This window comes from Thunnus maccoyii, chromosome 19, assembly GCF_910596095.1.
Source record: "Thunnus maccoyii chromosome 19, fThuMac1.1, whole genome shotgun sequence".
In the NCBI taxonomy this organism is placed as follows: domain Eukaryota; kingdom Metazoa; phylum Chordata; class Actinopteri; order Scombriformes; family Scombridae; genus Thunnus; species Thunnus maccoyii.
Genome location: NC_056551.1, coordinates 543199 through 562696, shown reverse-complemented (window position 1 = coordinate 562696; position 19498 = coordinate 543199). Strand labels below are relative to the sequence as shown.

General features: G+C 37.4%; 1 protein-coding gene across 9 annotated transcripts in view; it reads left to right on the top strand.

Moving 5' to 3' along the window:
- Window positions 1-19178, top strand: part of tpm2 (tropomyosin 2 (beta)) — a 41420-nt gene extending 22242 nt beyond the window's left edge. For 2 of the 9 annotated variants that reach the window (XM_042394396.1, XM_042394398.1), the window contains 6 exons: window positions 251-368; window positions 1075-1145; window positions 4876-4951; window positions 5679-5741; window positions 5874-5943; window positions 17661-19178. In XM_042394396.1, coding sequence (XP_042250330.1) covers window positions 251-368; window positions 1075-1145; window positions 4876-4951; window positions 5679-5741; window positions 5874-5943; window positions 17661-17743 — 481 coding nt within the window. In that variant the 3' untranslated portion in view covers window positions 17744-19178. Of the gene's footprint in view, window positions 1-250; window positions 369-1074; window positions 1146-3551; window positions 3628-4875; window positions 4952-5678; window positions 5742-5873; window positions 5944-12057; window positions 12472-17660 lie in introns of those variants that run through there. The other 7 variants (XM_042394395.1, XM_042394397.1, XM_042394399.1 and 4 more) reach the window with 4 other exon arrangements.
- The last annotated feature ends 320 nt before the right edge of the window (window positions 19179-19498 follow it).

Here is a 19498-nt window from a genome sequence, read left to right as displayed (position 1 = left end):
TTTTGAGCCAAAGAAGAAATGATTTTGCAAACTCAGTAGCACTTGTGAGAAATAAACTGATCATGATGTGTAAAGTGCCCCTCTAAACAATTACAGTGATACTCAGATCTAGCACTTAAACTTATTGAATCTCTCAACATTCATGACTTTGATGTAGGTAGATGTTACAGTTAGCCCCAGAACCAGAATACTGACTGTATACAGTAGTTTCTGACTGGCTGCTTTGCATTGTTTTTTTTTTGTCATTCAGAGGAATGAAGGTTATTGAGAACAGAGCAACAAAGGATGAGGAGAAAATGGAGATCCAGGAGATGCAGCTGAAGGAGGCTAAACACATTGCTGAGGAGGCCGACCGCAAATATGAAGAGGTGGGGGATTCACTAGTTTTCATGGTCTTTCATCATAAACAGAAACTGTGTCCTAATTCCACACAACATATAGATACAACAAACTAATTCTAAACAGGTTTTGAGTTTGTGGTGCACTCGCACTGGAAAGTGAGTGACTTAAATTCATGAATTAAATCATTATCTGGCATCCAATCTGCCATCTATTCTAAGATACAGAAAAAAGAAAAGAAAATTAGTTATACTAAAGTAAGAGTTAAAGATTTGCTTGTTATTGCAGACTACCAGACAGGCAACAGATGATACCTCACATTAGACTCTTCAACAAAATATTCATCAGTATGATGATTATGACTGTAACACACCAAATGTTCTAAAGTTTATTTGGAAGTAATAAAAGCAAATTGTAAAAAGCATCCATTATTTCTGTAAATTTACTAAACTAACTTTTGCTGTTAAATTTGGTGAAGGGCAAGTAATGAGTTTATGATTTGGAAATGACATGGGACAACTACATATTATACACAACTAGTACAGTATGTAGTATGAAATTGAAATGGCAACAGTGAGAAACAGGAACCTGTACTTTTACAAAGAGAGCTGTAGTTTGTTGTCTAAATGCTAAAGGTTAGTATATAGGCAGATCTTCTTACTAAACAGAGTAAGAAATGAGAATTCTTCTACTAACTAGAAAGATTCAGGTTCAGTGTGTGCTGAATGTCTGCAGGTTGCACGCAAACTAGTGATCCTGGAGGGTGATCTGGAACGTTCAGAGGAGCGTGCTGAGGTGGCTGAGGCGTAAGTCAACACCTGCACTATGCAAACTTAAACCAACATAAAAGCCACTGTACATTATTCATGTTTATTCATAGAAGAGATCACATGATCACTACTATGACAGCGTGTGATCTCACATATTAACCTGTCATTGATTAATTTCTTACTTTACAATAACATTTATAGTACTGGGAATTGTAAATGTATAATGGATATGTTATAATGATTCCCTTAACAACTGCAACTAATGATTGTTGTTAATTCATTGATTGACTGTTTGTGCTATACAATGTCAAATAGCTTATTTTATCCAACAAACAGTCCAAAACCCTAAGAAATCAGCTGACCATATTATGAAACAAAGAACAGTAGCAAATCCACACTTTGGAGAAGCTGAAACCTACGTGTGGCACTTTTGTTTTATACACAACATAAACAATTAATCACTTATTAAAAATGTTTGTCAATTTATTTTCTGTTGATTGACTAAATGATTACTCAACTAACCATGTCAGCACTAGTGCAATATTTTCTTGTACTCTAGTCTCATGTAGCCATGTATGAATCACCAGCTGTAGGAATAAGGCATAACATATGCATTAATCACATATAGACCAGAGGCCTGTACGACAAATCAAGTTCAACTTAGTTCAGCTTAGTCTAGCTCTCTTTGGGTTATTTGGCTTCACTGAGCCACATTGGCCGTCGTTCATGACCGGTATCATGAAGCTGGCTATCAACCAGCTCTGTTAACTTTAGGTTATCCAGCTATGAGGCTATGAGTGTGTTCATGTGAAAGAGGCGGGGTTGTTCATTACAAGCGACAGCTGCAGAATGAACTAAGTATTTCATATGATATATATATATATATAGAGAGAGAGAGAGATAGCAAAAAGTCATATTCAACAGGGTGAAATGTAAACAATATAATCACATAACTACAATAGAATAAGATGTAGAAACACTAGAAATAATTTCCAAATATTAATACTAAGGCTTCAAATAAGTGTGGGAATTAATACATACACTCACCGGCCACTTTATTAGGAACACCTGTGCAATCTAATGCAATCCAATACAACAGCTCTGCCATAAATCCTACTTTTACAAAGCTTATATATTTTCAGTTTTTGTTGACATTGTCAGAAAGGTGATAATTCTACTTTATGTTTATTATTGAGGCCGTAGTGGGTGGTGGTGGTGTACTGGAGTGCATTATGTTGAATGATGTTCCTAATATTTTGTCCAACATACAGATGGGTGACAAATTAAAGGAAAAACTGGTACAGGTCTGACTGCTTGACCCCTACAGTGAGGGGATCTGATAGCTCTGTTATGCTTTGGGGGGCATTTTGCTGGCATGGTTTGGGTCCAGCCTGTACCGGTTTTTCCTTTAACTTGTCACCCATCTGTACATGAAGAGGCAAAATATTAGGAACACTTTTTAATGTAATGCACTCCAGTGCACCACAACCACCTCAATAATAAACAAAGTAGAATTATCACCTTTCTGACAACATCAACGAAAACTGAAAATGTATGAGCTTCGTGAAAGTAGAATTTATGGCAGAGTTGTTGTACTGGATGGCATTAGACTGCACACGTGTACCTAATAAAGTGGTCAGTGAGTGTATATCTTTAGTAGAGTGAGTATTTTTTGCTTTTTAGTCAGATAATGAACTGAAATTATTCTGAATAGGTGATGCACATAAAAAGGTTAAATTAACAGTCTGACATTACTTTTAGGGAGAAAAAGTAGTTAATGCCTGATGAGGTGTTGTAGGAGTCACCCATTCAGTACCGCCACAGTGTATCTGCCGGAAATATTGATTTATAGTGACAATTAAGAGACAGTTAAGAGTTTAGTTTTTATTTACAACTATCTTCCTCCAACTATCTTCACAAAGTCGCCTTGTATTATTCTAAGATGCGCTGATAGAATCATCAAGAGTAATAAAATCATCAACACTGTCAACAATTTCTTGGGGAATGAAGAAACAATTAAAATGCAGCTAAAATCATCAGTATGTGTTTAGTGTTGTAATCTATCCCTCCATTTATTAGAAGCTCTCTTTTAAAACCAGAGTGGAAATGGAAGCCTAGAACAGGTTGGTGGCCGGGCTGCTGGCAGGGTTTGATCTGATCCTCTGAGCAGGTTACCATGGTGATTTACCAGGGTTAAAAGTGTGCCACCTTCTTGATACTGGAAAACCTAAGTTAAGCCCAAAGATAGCTGGCTAGCACACTAATCAGGCTCCGTGGTACAGGCCCCTGGATGAGTGTTTTGTGTTCTCTTCTTGTGTGTTTTCATGTAATGCATGCCTCAATACATCACCACCGCCTGTATGGGACTTGTATTGTGTTATGGCTACCCTTCCCACTGTCCTCCCCCACGCCCGACGTCCTGCTGTGGACTAACCCCTGCAGGCGAGTGAGGGAGCTGGAGGAGGAGCTCAGACTAATGGACCAAAATATGAAGTCCATGATGTGCGGAGAGGAAGAGGTACTTACTGTACAAACTGACCTGCTGCCTTGTGCTCCTCCAACCTGCAGCCTCTACACTCCTCTCTCTGTTCTCTGTCTAACCTGCACTCACACCCTATGACATTATGCATGTCCTCCAAGCACTACTTAAAGGATAGGTCTGGTGATATTTTATATTATTCCTCTTGTCAACAAATCACATGAAAGTGTTCATTATTTAGGGGGATATAATAGGTCTTAAACTTGACAAAAAAACAACTGAATGCAGTGTTGTGATTTTTTATTCATTTAATAATTATCTGGCAGATGATGATGATTATGATGGAATTGGTTATCATGCTTTGCATAATGTACCATCACTACTTAAAATCACTTGTGGTTTGATCCGCAGATAACATTATGTTCGCATCTTTACTAAAAAGAGTGCTGTACTTTACCGCATCAACTTTTTTTATGATTTATTTTAGCATTGTGCTTTGTTGCATTTTGACATGCAACAAAGGTTTCCAGCCAAAGTCAAACCAAGGACAATGGTCCCAGACACGTCTTTAATTGATGTTCAATTCTAGCGTCTTTTTACAAGAATATTAACTGTAAATTAAAATGTAGAATAAATTATTTTTTTAACCAGAAATATGTGGAGGAGGTGGCAGCATATTTTCAGTCCTGAGTCTGTCTGCAGAGCCTCCTATCAAACTGTGTTCAGGCCCAACTATCTCCACCAATCACAATGACAGCCTGTAAGTAGCTTGAGAGGTGAAAAACAGCTCAAAGAATCCATAAAGCAACCACATGCTGCCACATCACAGGTCATGTCTTCAGTAGGAGTCAATGAGCTTGGAGTTGTTAGGGAAGTCAGAAAGTATTGACAGACAGACTAACACGTTGATTTTGGTCTTTACATTGGATTTGATGACAATAAGAAAAATATAGAATGACAAGAGACTTACACTTTAATTTATGATTGATCTGATAAATCTACATTTTGGCTGTAATCTGCCATCCATCCAGGGTAGTGTCATGACTCCTGTTACCACTTACCTACATTTTTCCTTGGCATTTTGCTGAAACCCTTCATCGCTGTTTTACTCAGAGTCAGATGTAAACCGACCAGTTCAATGATAGATATCCTTCCTCTGTCTCTGAGTAAGACAAAAATGTTGGAGTGGTTCTATAAACAGTGTCAGGGTTTGATCTCTTCTGCTGTCCTACCTTTCAAATCACTCCTTTTTCTTCTCTTGCTTTTCCTTTTTCTTACATTGCTCAGTAAATCAGGTGACCTTGAGGAAGAATTGAAAAATGTCACCAACAACTTGAAGTCACTGGAGGCCCAGGCTGAGAAGGTACAGAAGGAGCTAGAGGGGCATTCAGCCTCAGAATCGGCCAGTCAGGCTGCATATATGCTGTTCATACTGATGTTTATATTATTAGAAAACTTTCCAATGGGTCGTTCTGGAGTGCATGGTACAATCGACCTATGTGGTCATTTAATTATGAGGATGTGTTGCATTAAACTGTCCTCATTAATCTACTGTAGAAACATGAAAAACTGCACATGAACCAAGAGTTCAGAAGGAGGAAAGTCCTTGAACAAATGATCCTTGGGTTCAGTTTTTTTTTCCTTCATTTGACCAGAAGAAAGTTTCTTTAAATGGTAACAAGTATCCCTACTTTGTGTCTCTCATACAGTATGTTATCATTACATCTTGATCTGTCCCTGACAATAAAACATTTCAATTTGGACTCACACTGTACAATGTGAAGTAAAATTTAAAGTTTTATTAGCAGACTGAATGTTTTTTTATCTACATGGTTAGAAGTTAGAGTTAGAGTTTTTGAGGATTCTGGAAAAACTGCAGTAAATGTTTTACTGTTTCATTATGTGTGTCGCACCCAGTTATACACAATTATCCTACTTGTCCTTCTTTAAAAAATGATCAATTATCTCCTAAAGTAATATAGCAAAGAAGTGTATTTGAAATCCATTTATGTCTGTCTCCCTCTAGTAGTTAATAGCAGTAAATGTATTTTAATTGTACTTTGTTAATACCTTTTATTTTTTGATTTCAGTACTCACAAAAGGAGGACAAATATGAAGAGGAAATTAAAGTTCTTACTGACAAACTTAAAGAGGTGAAATTTCTTCATTCACATTTCTGTTAGATAGTTATTGTTTCTTTTACTGTTGCTTACTCTTTCTTATGAAGTAAATGAACAGAGTTAGTAAATGCTGTGTGTGATAATGTGCTGTGGTGTGTGCTCCAGGCTGAGACCCGTGCAGAGTTTGCAGAGAGGTCTGTGGCCAAGCTGGAGAAGACCATCGACGATTTGGAAGGTATTCAACACTCACCTGTTGTCTCTGCCAATACTTCCACTGACACCAGTAACATGCCTGCTTGCTGTCCTGCAGTGAATAATCTTACAGTAACAAACAACTTCACTGATCCCAGTTCTACTGTTGAAGGTGAATTGACAGTGATGATTGCAAGGATCAAATCACCTCAAACTCAATTACTGGTCATTTAAGATAAGATAAGATAAGATAAGATAAGATAAGATGAGATAAGATGTACTTTATTTTCCCGCAAGGGAAATTTGTCTTGGGCTCCAAGCCACTGCATCACACATTACACTTACAACAATGTCACAATGCACATGTGCATGTAAAACATAGATCATACATACATTCAAGATTAAATGTACTTAATGTGTTTAAACGTGCTTAAATTCATGTTGAGTGACACAGTATATTTTTAGGGATAATAAAAAGGAGTAGAGAAGAAAAGGAAATAAAAACAATCATTTAAAAAAGCAAAATATTGTCAAACCAGATAATAAATAATCAAGTCATTTGTATCCTATTCCATAAATAAAATCATAATAAATAATCAAATCATCATATCCTATACCATAAATAAAATCATACAGTACCACTACTGTAAATAGTCACAATAAATAGACCATAGTTTCAATAAAAAAGCCCAATAAAATCAGACCAGAGGGGTGTACTACGAAGCAAGATTAGTGGGTTAGCGAGGTACGTTGAGACTAAAGCCATAGTTTTCAGTGTCACAAAGGTGGCTCTCTTTTAACCTGGCTAGATCACCATGGTAACTTATGCTGCAAACTTAACCTGGTCCAGAGCAGGTTATGTTTCGAGTTTCGGCCACCCCTTTTACTAACTACCCGATTTGCTGCAAAGTCCGTTTAACACTGCTGGTACTGCAGCTATTAGAACACAGATTGGAAACTTAATTAGTCTTTTATCATACAGTTGTTTTGATATATGATTTTGTAAATTTATAATGGCGCAATAGGTTATGGTTACTTGTTGGATGGGATTATGTTAAAATATATCAAACTGCATTTCAAGTTGTGGAAAAAAAAGCTAATTAAAACTAAATGAAAAAAATACTTTGAACTAAAAAAAAGAAAGAAGATTGATTAGTCTATTGGTATTTATCACAGATAATCACAGATATCAATCTATAAAATTAAGTTCACTTTGATTTGGCCAAAAACTAAAGTGATTTCCACTTATCCCTCATCATGGGACAGAGTCAGACCTCTGAATGTGGGAGGCACTGAGAGTGCATTGAGTGGTAAAATAAATATATTAACTTACTAATTTACACGATCAGCAATTTTCTGCCAGCAGTCCTCTCTCACCTTATTTGCAACAACAGTGTATGTACAATGTATTTATATTCTTCATGGCTCTCTGTTACAATGATCTGTGCCTCCTGACTGAAGTAGGCGCTACACGATTGGTCCATTTTGTGCCAAATGACGTGCCAAATGCCCTCTTTTATAGGAACGCACACAGAGCCTGAAGCAGAAAGCCTGGATAAACAAAGAGAGTTGATAACCACCGTCGTGATACCACTTATCTCTGAGGAACCTGTTTATACCTGGCATTAACATGCATCTCCACATGCGTCCTGAGTGACCACTTGTGATCGGATCTCACTTCCCCGCTCTATATGCAAATAAACACGGACATGATGTCCATTTTCAAAGACCAAATTCGTTTGTTATTAACTGGTGTGAGGACTCGGGGTGCGCTCTGTCCAAAGCTGTGTTCAAGTTGTTTGATAACAGGATAAACAAATATCCAATACATCGTGTCCCCTCCAAAAATCAAATGCCCGTCCTATTGATTCACTCTAGCGTCGCGTCGGAATATAGAGAGAGAGAGAGAGTTATATGCATCTCCCTGCAGCTACGCCCCTCCATTCAGAGACACTGTGTGCATTTACGCACAAGACATAGCAGCATAACTTCATTGATTATTTAATGCTCCGACACGCCGACAGGATCGGTCAGGATATAATGTTAATAATGTTCTGTGTTCTTCTACACATCCACTAGGTCAGCTGTTACACACACAGTACAGGTTCATACTGTTTGGAGTAAAGCAGCCGTCCTCCTTATAAATCCTGAGCTCATTATGTCAGGCAGCGCAGCAAAACTAAAAACTGTAGTTATCGACTTGACAGGACAGAGGAAACTATCCAGCAACGTTTAGCCTCTGAAATATTTTTTTAGACAGACAAGCGAAAAATTAATGGTTTAATTTCTATTCTAATTGTCGACTTGAAGAGGAAAACTGCTTAGGGGAATGAGAAAAACAGGAAAAAACGGGAGGTGGATTACATTTTTAATTCAAATGAAAAACAAAATAATTTGTTTATCCTGTTATCAAACAAATTGAACAGCTTTGGATGGAGGGTCCTGTGCCTAGTGTGCAGGAAAATAGAGGACATCAGTTGAGTAGGTAGTCCGTCAGTGTGGCCCAGGATGCATTGCGTTTACACTACTAAAAGAATGTGGCCACATGCGGCCCAGACCACCTCCGAATGTGGTCTGAGTGATCGGATCTCAATCCGTCCGCAATACATCTTGGGTGCGTTTACACCTGTACTTAGAGCTGTCCACTTGTGATTGGATCACCTGAGACGCATGTTAATACCAGGTGTAAACAGGGCCTGAGTGCCAGTTTAGGGTTTGTGGAGCCAGCTCACACAAAGTAAGCCTGGATATGTTGAACTTGCTTCGTAGTACACCCCTCAAGTAGTAAACAGTCAAATCACAGTAGCTTAGTCTCAAAATAAACTCCACTACTTGTAGCTATTTAATATCTTAATGGAGGATGGAATGAATGAGTTCTTACACCAGGTCAGCCTGCATTTCGGGATTCTGAACCATTGGCCTGAAGGTAACACTTCAACGAGAGTTCAGGATGTGCGTTGGATCATTCAGAATTTTCTGTGCCTCTCTGAGCACAGATTTTTCATATAAAGACTGACTGTTGTACTTTGTTCTTTGTTTGTTTGTATTTGGTGATTTTTACTTTCCTAGTTATGCAACCTGAGACTAGACTCATACTTGGTGTGTAAATAGACAGTGGTCATCAGTTTTACTTTTACCCAATGACAGATGCAGCGTTATTTCTGTGGTGTTCACCCTTGCAGTTTTGTGGCCTTGATAAGCACAGTTGTGTGAGGATTTGTAAAGGCCTAGGGTGTCTCAAATCAGTCAAATTTTGCCTGGGTGCTCTCAAGTGGCACCCTGAGCTTTTGATGTGACTTTTGTGGTGCCCTCATCTACATGGATTTCATAGCTGTGTATAAAGCTCAAATTTTACTTTCATTACAATGGCGGAAACTACATAAATGTCATCATCTGACCATGTCTGTGAGGTTAAAGGAGAGCAGCACACGTACATTACCAGTTAAAAGTTGGACACACTTTGTCATTCAAGTGAATGGGAAGGTGTGTCCAAACTTAAGACTGGTAATGTATATGAACACGTCTGCCAGTTACACATGTTTTATTCTTCAGGCTCTGTGCTTCAGCACATTTAATTTGAAATAAAATAATGAATACTACATTAAAGTCTCAGCTTTAGACATACACCCTTTTAACACATAGGGCCAGATCCACAAAGAATAGATTGCACCCGCTAATAGCACTGTGAATTGTGCATTATTTGTACGCGCAAATTTCACAAAAGATTTTGCGCTAATGATATGCAGGTGCAAACACCCATAACGTTTTGCAGCTGAGTGCAATTTGCCCTTGTTTTGCATCTGATTGAGTGAGGGGAGAGGTTTCCATTGTTTCAGGCTTTTCTCCACATTTCAGCACACAGATTAGTCCATAATGAAAACTGCATAGAACACAAAAGCCTCACATTCCATGTCTTGAGGTGCACACACACAGAGCTCTCCAAAATCACAAACCAACTTTCATGTATTTTGCTTCTTTGTCTTCTGTAGTATTTTGCATTTATAACATAATCTACTGAAATGTCCATCAAAATAGGCGAAAGCTGTTAATCTGACTGAGACTGACTGACTGAGAACACCAGATCAGTCAGGATCTGACAGTAATTAATGTTAATTAATGAGTTCTGCTACACATCTGCACAGATCAGCTGTTACACACAGATTTCAGATTTATACAGTGGAATTGTTTGAAATAAAGTAGAACTTCTGGATCAATCCTGAGTTCCATCAGAGCTGTCAGGACATGACTGAAGATTTCGCCCTTGATATCATTAAATATCAATTCAATATCATTCGAGCCTCACAAACTTGAAGATTTGAAGAGAGAGAGAGAGAGAGAGAGAGACAGAGAGAAAGAGGGAGTGAGGAGTTAATGTGTGCGCAGTTAACAACTCTCTGAAGATGTTAATAGCACCACTCTAACTGCGTTTGGCAATTTGCACTGTTTTTTGAGAATCCTGTAAAGATGCGCATACAAAGGGGCAATTTTGTGCCGACTGTATGAATATTTCCTAATTTACATACATGCAGATGGCACGGGCGCACCATGATGATATTTTCTTGGCAGAGCACTTTGCAGTTTGCGGGTGCTTTGTGAATTGTGAATTGTGAATTGTTAATTAATCTTTTTGTCTCATTTGCATCAGTTTAGTGGTCACAAAAGCCGCACAATCCTTTTGTGGATTTGGCCCATAGTGCCCAAAGTTTAGGGGTCCAGAAGTAATTGGACAGATACACATGAAGTGAAATAAATTCATCATATTTAATAGTTTTAAAAAAGCATAGAAGTGGCAAATAATATTTTAAGTGCAGACATAAAATTCAAAAGCAGCTTCTGCATGTTTGGAACATCTATCCCAATAAACGTCCAACACTATAACCAGAAGGGGGCATGTGTGAGCATTCTCTGCAAGCCACTGAGTTTCTTACTAATACTGTTTTAGCATTTTCGTGCTGACTGCAGTACGGACGGACAGATGGACGCTAACCAGGGATGTTGCGGTTCATGGTTGGTGATTTATCCCCTAAACCATGAGGTTGCCCCCAAATGTAACATGGAATGTACAGTGAGGGAAAATGACTGAGTACAAGTACTGTACTAAAACTCAGGTCAAAGGGTACTTCTTGTTTCCATTTTATATTTCACTCCATTTTAGTGAAGAATTCACTAAATGCATGACATTTATTTAAAAGCTTGAATTTCTATTTATTTTACATAGTGATGTTTTACACTCCAAACCTACGTATAATCAACTTATTAAACTGATGTGTTGTTATAGATAAAACTACCCAACAGTATATAAAGTAGTTACAATTAGCTACAATATTAAAATGCTGCTTATATGTTAATGCATCATATACATAATAAAATAACACTCTAAAAGGGGCCATTCTGCATAATGATTACTTTAACTTTTTATACTTTTACTTATGTGACACTTACTTTTACTTTTTACACTGTGTTATGATTCTTTCTACAGTATGGTACCACCATTAGTAGCAAGTAGTAGGGCTTGTTTCTACCAGATATATTTCTGGGTTTGAAAAGTAGATAAGAATAAGATTTTTTTTTAGTGGTGAAATTCTCAGATTTTCTTGAAACATCAAGTTTCACAAGTCATAGACTTAGACAAGCATCAGCTCTTCACATGTATTATTTGGAAGTGTGGACATCCAACAGGGATTCAGAGAGTGTAATTGTAACAACTTGAATGCACTAATAATTTAAGTCAGAAGAGCCCTTCTGATCTAGGAAGTGTGTATGTTTGGTCTGATACTCACCCCGTTGTCTCTGGCATGTGTAGTATGGAGGTGTTGAATGGGGTATTCGTGGATAACACTGCATGGCGTGTTCAGTTTGTGTCTATAGAGATCAGGGATGATATCATTTAAGCTGAATCAGCTTCAAGCTGAAAAATGTTTGCTGTAGCTGTTATTTGTGCTGAGTGAGCTGTAGTAACCAGCTGATGTGATGACATTGACTCCAGTGAATCTTGGTCATTGTGTTTGATGCTTAGCAGTTTCAATCCTGTTCTAAATGTGTTGTACTTCTGCTTCCTGTCCCCTCACCACATTTTGTTTCCGTTGGGTGCGTCTGTCTTCTCGGTCCATTGTCTCTCTATCTGTGTGTGTGTGTGTGTGTGTGTATCCTCCTCCAGATGAAGTGTATGCACAGAAGCTGAAGGGCAAGGCTCTCAGTGAGGAGCTGGACCTGGCCCTCAATGACATGACTACACTGTAGATGCTCTGTCACTTCCTCTCTGCTCCTCCTTCCTTTCTGAACTCTTCTGCGCCTACCTGCTGTTGTTTTCTTCCATTCCTCAGTGGTACTATCAGCTGGAAGATTCTAGAAATGTCATGAAATGTACTGAATCCACTCACCCTTCAATAAGCTGTTGTGCCAGGCTGTATCTGGTTTACACAGCACTGGTCTTTTTACAGAAGGTTTAGTTACTGCTCACCGAGTCAATGCTGTGTGTCTTACACCAGCGTCTTTAATGTCTTCTCATTATTTAAACATTCATGTAAAACCTGTTTCCCCTCCCCCTCTGTAATAAATGTATTACAACTCCCTCCAGTCTTGCTTTCTTTCACTTTCATTTACTTCCTCTATTCAACATTTACAAGCAGTGTATGAGTAATGCATAACTGCTTTGTAGCACACCATCATGTACTTGTAAACAGTTTTTCTGATGCATTTGTAATATACATTTATACTCCTCTTTTGGATATCTGTAACTGGTGTAAACACATGATGAATGGTTGATAACATGTATAACATAATTATAATCACACATAAGATAGATTTTGGTTGTATACATGTTACATAATTAAGTGTTAGTACTGCACATGTCAAACTTCAGATTAACCAGCATAATAAAGTGCCACTCACACAGGTAGGCCTATGTGTGTGGTCTGTCTGCACTTCAATTCAGACTTGATACTAAATCTGTCAGGCTGAAGAGTGGGGAGATGTGTAAGCTTTCTCTAACTAAACTGTGATAAATCTGATATGGTAAACATTCATCCCAAATCCCTCACTGAAACTTCTGCCTCACCATTGACAACTCCACTCTGTCTCCCGCCCCACACATCTGCAACCTTGGAGTCATTTTCGACAGTGGCCTGTCTTTCAAACACTACGCGAATCTCTTTATCAAAACAGCCTTTTTCCACTTGAAAAACATATCTCGTCTCCGCCCATCACTCTCCTTTTGCTGCTGAAAGTCTGATAAATGCTTCCATCAAGACTCAACTACTGCTGTAGCATTCTTTACAGTATCCACGACTGCCGACATCGGGGAAACACTGGGTCAGTTGTCTCAGGACCTGGGTCAAGGGAAGGCGCAAAAGGGCCCTCTAGCCTTTAAAAAATCAGCTGGAATAATTTGTCAAAAGTACATATTTGTGAAAACTTTATATAATATTTGTCAGTCACAGAAAAACTTGCAATTTTTTTATCCTCCTAATTTTCCTTGACATAGTGGTCGAAAACAATTTTAACTTTCCTTCCCTATAATGCTAAAAATGGTTTGATCTGTGAGGTTAAAAGTTTAACATCTAGCCAGACCCTCTCCCCCTCTAGTAAACTCTCAGAATGGCCAGTTGTCAAAAGTGCTCAGAAAAGAAGAGAGAAACAAAAAAGAGAAAATGATAGCAGAGGTGCAAGGACTTTATGGCCAGGTATTTGAAAAAAGATAATGAAGTGAAAGATACAGCTGCAACAAGTACAGCCCCACCTGCAAGGGGGGTGGAGGGTATTAATCAAGAGCAAGGTGAGACATCCATGTAGCTAGCTTAAACATCTGGCAAATACAGCCACTGATAACTCCCACCTAGCTTTACCTTTAACGTTTAATTAATAGCTTGTATAAAAGCCTAACACAACGCGTCCTCAGTAACAGAAACAGCTGAGTCTGGAGATGGAAGTAGCTGCGTCAGAGATCCCAATATAATGTAAATAATGTCCCAATATGTATTTTTTCCATTTAAATCTGACATAGAGTATGTTCAGATCATTAAATAATGAGTTTATCAATTTTCTATGGACAACTTCAAAGCATTAAAGTTGGGCATGATAGCATGTCTTTAATATGATTGAATTTCAGTGGTGGGGCTATTCTTTTAGTTAGCATATATTTGTATTAAACTAGTGCAGTGTCAGTTCTGAACATGCCTGTTCAGAACTGGCCGATTGCTTGGCCTCTGGTATTACTGCTTCAACACATAGAAAAATTAATACTGTTGATATAGGTATGAATGAGTATATACACCAACAACATGAAAGAAACTAACATTCTATTATACGCAGATGGTAAGCACTGTAGTACTGTAATAGTGAATCTTTTCTCATTTCAAGTATAATGAGGGCTGCATTTAAAAATAAAAAATATAACAGAAAGCTTTTGAAAAAACGTGCATTCTAAAATAAAGTGGATCCACCATATTGGGCTTTCAGATCGTTTATTTTCTGACTTCAGTTTGGATCATTTGAGTGGGTATATTTGCTCAAAAGATTTGTGCTTATATGAGATATACTGGTTTTTAACTGCACGTGGGAAGTAGCCTAAGAGTCTGTCCATTCTTGATTAAAGCTGTGTTTTCGCTGTCTACTTGCTCTGTGAAGAAACTTTTCTCTGACTCGCTGAACAGCTCTGAACGCTGGCTATGCTCATGCTTATAGTTTTATTATTATGGAGTACAAAAATCAGAAATATAAATATTTTTTGGTGAAAACAACTCATGCAGAGACTTGAGGGTTTAATGATTACTCACATTCCATATTTTCAGTAGTTTCTTCTTTTTCGACTATCATGCACGTCATTTAGCCGTTTCCAGTTAGACCCTATGCAATTTCCAAATCATCAAATTTTATCCTGAGTAAGAATATTCACTTACACTAATACAAAATTCTCCAGATTCAGAGAAATGCTCCACTCCAGCAGTGGAGGATGGTCACCACTTCAACACCCGGCCCTTTTTACTCCTGGACAGCATACCCCTCGCTCAGACACAGAGCTGTGCGGCTTGCTGTTCACATATTTATACGAAGTTTATTAATATTAAACATATTGCGTGTCCAAATTGCACCAAATTTGACACAGCACTTCCTTGGGTCCCTAGCAATACAGCCGCCAAGTGTGAGGTAGATTGGTTGAACGGTTCTCAAGATATGTGAAGGACACACATACATACAGACAGAGATTCTGAGGTTATTCTAGCCTTGTACATTGTACCTTTTTAATGTGATTTTGTGTCCTGTGCTACCTGGTGCCTTGCTTTTTAGTCATGTAGAATTTTTTGTGTAAAGTGTTCCATAAATAAAATTTGTTTATCATAAAGTAGTGCACAGTACATCTAGAACATGTCCATTTAATGGAATTATTGTAACTCATAGATCATTAACCGTAGTGTAATCAGCACATTGCAGTGTAGCCATTTTATAGATTTAAGAGCTGGAACAGGCTGATACAGAATATATATATTACTGTCAGACAGTGTGGAATATAATGTAGTCTTCTACTCACAATGGGCCTTATTCACTAATATGTGCGTAGAAATGTTCTTACTTTGCACACAAAGTAAGTGCACGCAAAATTACTGTTGGATTCATGACACCAACCAATTTTGTTCTTACCACCATGTGTATGTTAGTGGACAATTTTAATATATTAATAATTTCATTACATTTATGATGATGATTTATGGATTACAACATCTTCGCAATTAATTTTATAATTAGTAAATGAATTGTGTATTATTAGCAATTTCACAATTTTAAATATTGCATATTTAGGCCCAATCATTTTTTTTTTAATAATTGTGGTTCTAATATGCTGTTTACATTGAACTAATTAATAATTAACTATATCATTTCTTAAGACCGTGGGACATTTATGATTTGTGCGTACGCATGGTCTAAGATTGTTCCAAATTTGTAAGAACTTATTCAGCTAAGAACATATTGTTGAATCCCAGATTTGTGCTTAAAACATTAGTACACACTGTTTAAGCTAATATTTCTGTGTACGCACTTTTTGTGAATGAGGCCCAATATTCTCTATCATGCACCTGATGAATGTAATCGGTTTCTCTTATGTGGGGTCACTCACTGTGTGAAACATGGAGAGGTACAGAACTTTGGGCTCTATGTTCGGTATAACGTCACCTGCAAAGGGCACACTAGGTTGGTCAACTGGTGTTTGCAAAAAATGGAGCAACTGTCCTTAGTGTCATTTTGGACAATGTGAGGGTGCATTAGACTGCAGAATACATTTGGGACCGAGGTTAGTTAGCCAGGTTAGTTGGCTGCGATCTCCCCTCTGTGTCCTGTGTCTTTTACTCCTGTATCCAACGCAAGGCCCTCAAAGTGTCCTCTGACCCCTCTCACCCAGCAAATTGTCTTTTAACTTACTACCATCAGAGAGAAGATGTCGGTCCATTGGTACCAAAACCAGTAGATTTAAAAACAGTACATACCCTGTTGCAATTTGTATACTGAGCTGTTAATGATCTTGTGCCCCCCTCCAATCAGGATCCTCCATTTAAAGTGTAATGTGAACTTTATAATTGTACTTTGCACTGCAACTTTAATTGTAATAAGCACTTTATTTTGCTCTTGAACTTCTGCATTCTGTAGAATCCTATTTCTATGGTCAGACTGCTATGCGCTGTGCACTTTATGTCTTTATGTCTATGACTATGGTTAGGCTGCTATGCGTTGTGCACTTTATATTTGCACTACAGTCCTTTTTACTCATCATCATTGGGTATGGAAGAAATTATATGTGTATGCACGGACAGTACTGTATTTTGAACTGCACTGCACCAAATTCCAATCAACTTGTTGAAATGGAATTATTGGCAGTATTGAATTAAATTGAATTGAATCAGGAGCCCTGTGTGATGTATATGAATCTAAACATCTAAAGTGCCTAAAGTTTTAGGTTTAAATGGAGCTTTTCTCTTGAGGAAATTCCTCTGGAAATCAAAACCTACCGATAAAGTCAATACCACTAACTAAACTCCAATAATTGCTCATGAATGTTCTATTTTTTTTTTTTTCCTGTAATTTAGTGCTAATACAATTAATCATTTGAAAATTTTTGAAAAATAATAACAATTTTGGTAACTGATTAGTCATTTATGTCATTTATTAAGAAAAAACACCAAACTTTGGTTCCAGCTCCTCCAATGCAAAGATTTGTTGCTTTTCTCTGTTTGATGTCATTGTGAACTGAATATCTTTGCATTTTGGACTGCTGGTCAAACAAAACAAGTCATTTAAAGACCTCACCTTTGGCTCTGGGAATTTGTGATGGCCAATTTTCATCTTTTTCTGACAGTTTACAGACTACAGATTAATTGTAATCAACATTACTTGATAATGAAAATAATCATTAGTTGCAGCCCCATTATAATTAGTAGCAAATTAAATTTTTTTTTTTCCCAGGAAACTGGACAATTTTTTAGAAAATTATTAGGAAATAATTTTTAAATAATTAATTATTGAATAACATAGTATAGTGTTAAAAGCACTTTTTAAATTTTTTTTTTGTTAAGTAGCATTTCATCATTCTGTTTTGATCCTCTGATACCTGCTTGAGTCTGAATCTGTGTTTCTAGTAAACCATTTAATGGTAGAATAACAATGCACAGACTGTGCATGAAGGCTGTAGGGGGCCTCTAGATTTTCCCAATCTTCAGTTCCAGACAGGCTATGTATTCGGAAGCTCACCTGTGATTTTGTCTACTCCTCCAGAGAAACTGGCCCAAGCCAAAGAAGAGAACCTGGACATGCATCAGGTGTTGGACCAAACTCTCCTGGAGCTCAACAATCTATAAAGACCTCTACAGAGCTACATGAATGACAGCCCAAAAGACAAAGCAAGAAAAAAGGTTTAATCTCCCAGCCAAAGCTCCCAGCATACACCCTTTACAGGTAGAATCTTCATGTAACAGAAAGTCTGTTGTTATTGTAAGAAACAAGTGAATGTGAGTATTCTCAGGATTTACTGTATTTGCTGGTTCAGTTGTAAATCTATTGCGCCCCTGAAGTGACGTGAGCAACAAAGTGTCTATTACAAACTGAAAGCTATTTAGTGTGCACCAGAAACTGTTACATGCACTAGTACAGTTAATTGGAAAACATCTTGTCATTATATAAAAGTTCCTTGTATGCATGTGTAACTATCTTGTGTGCACTAGAAAGTCACTTGTGGGCACAACTATCCAAACTATTTCTGCCAGAAATGTTTCTCTTATTTGACCAAACATTGGACATATTGGACACATTCATGAACACATCAAGGCCCACTTTTCTATTGTCGCTTTTAAGAATATGATAAAATAAGAAGAAGAAACTGAAACTCATGTGAGATAGCAGTTGCTAATGCACAGAAGAAACCTTCCTCCCTCACACAACATATAGTAGTATCTAATATGCACCAGAAAACCTTTGGTTTTTCATGTTTTTTTCACCTTTGTTGATACAGTGTGATTCAGCAATGTCCAAGACTGTCCTTCCAAGAAAAACAACAGCATTAACAACTTGTATTACATTGTATACATTCAACTTGTATTACCTTCAACAACACACAGTGTAGGTTGGCAAATATTTTCAAATAAAATGAACTACTTCTGTATTGGCTACATTATTTTATAAAGCCTACCTAAAGCAGGGATCCTTTAGGTTAAATAGTATGACATCACAGTATTTTGACATATTTTGAAGTATTTTGGAGTAAAAAGGCAACATTTGATTGTTAATAAAATTCAATTACCAATAGAACAAACTAGTGGAAATAAGAATGAGACTGATTTTCCATGCTAAAAGATTCAGTTAATTAAGTGCTGGGAGCTGTAATACTGACATCTAACTTTGAATGAAGGCTTTATATATTGTTAAAAAACAAACAACTGACAAAGTTGAATTCTAAAATAATAAATGTCATAATTCCATGTCTTTTATGATGTGTCTTTTTACAGTGAGGTTGTTTTACTGTTCTGAAACTGAAACACATATCTGTCTTTATTTGTGAAAACATTGTTATACAGTTTACTGTTAAACTGACAGAAACAAATAATTGTTTGCAGTAGTGATTTCTCAGTGAATGCAGTTGTCCAAATTATTTGTTTAATGATCAGAATGTTTTTTGTATTATTTTTTGATTGGCATCAAGTAAAGTAGTTGCACTGATTGTTTCCAATTTATTATCCATGTACTGATGTAAAATCATCAGTGTAAACCCTTTGAAATAAACAAAGCAGCAACAAGTGACGTCATTATCAAAAAGAAAAAAGTTAATCTCTTTGGTCAAATAACAAATCTCAACGAATTCCAGCAAGGCATTTGTGATGAAGAGGTGGGACTTAGATCTCACCTTAGCACCAGTAATGAGGGAGGAGCAGGCAGTGCTCTTTCACTTCTCTTTTCCCATCCTCATCCTCCATCCATCCCATATCCTACTGGTTCAGGGATTGAACCAGCGACCTTCCCTAACCTTTAGGCCACCACTGCACAGGTAAGCAGTGGCAGAAAGCAAGTGCATTTAATTAAGTACTGAGTTAACTTTACTTAAAGGGGTCCTATTATGCTTT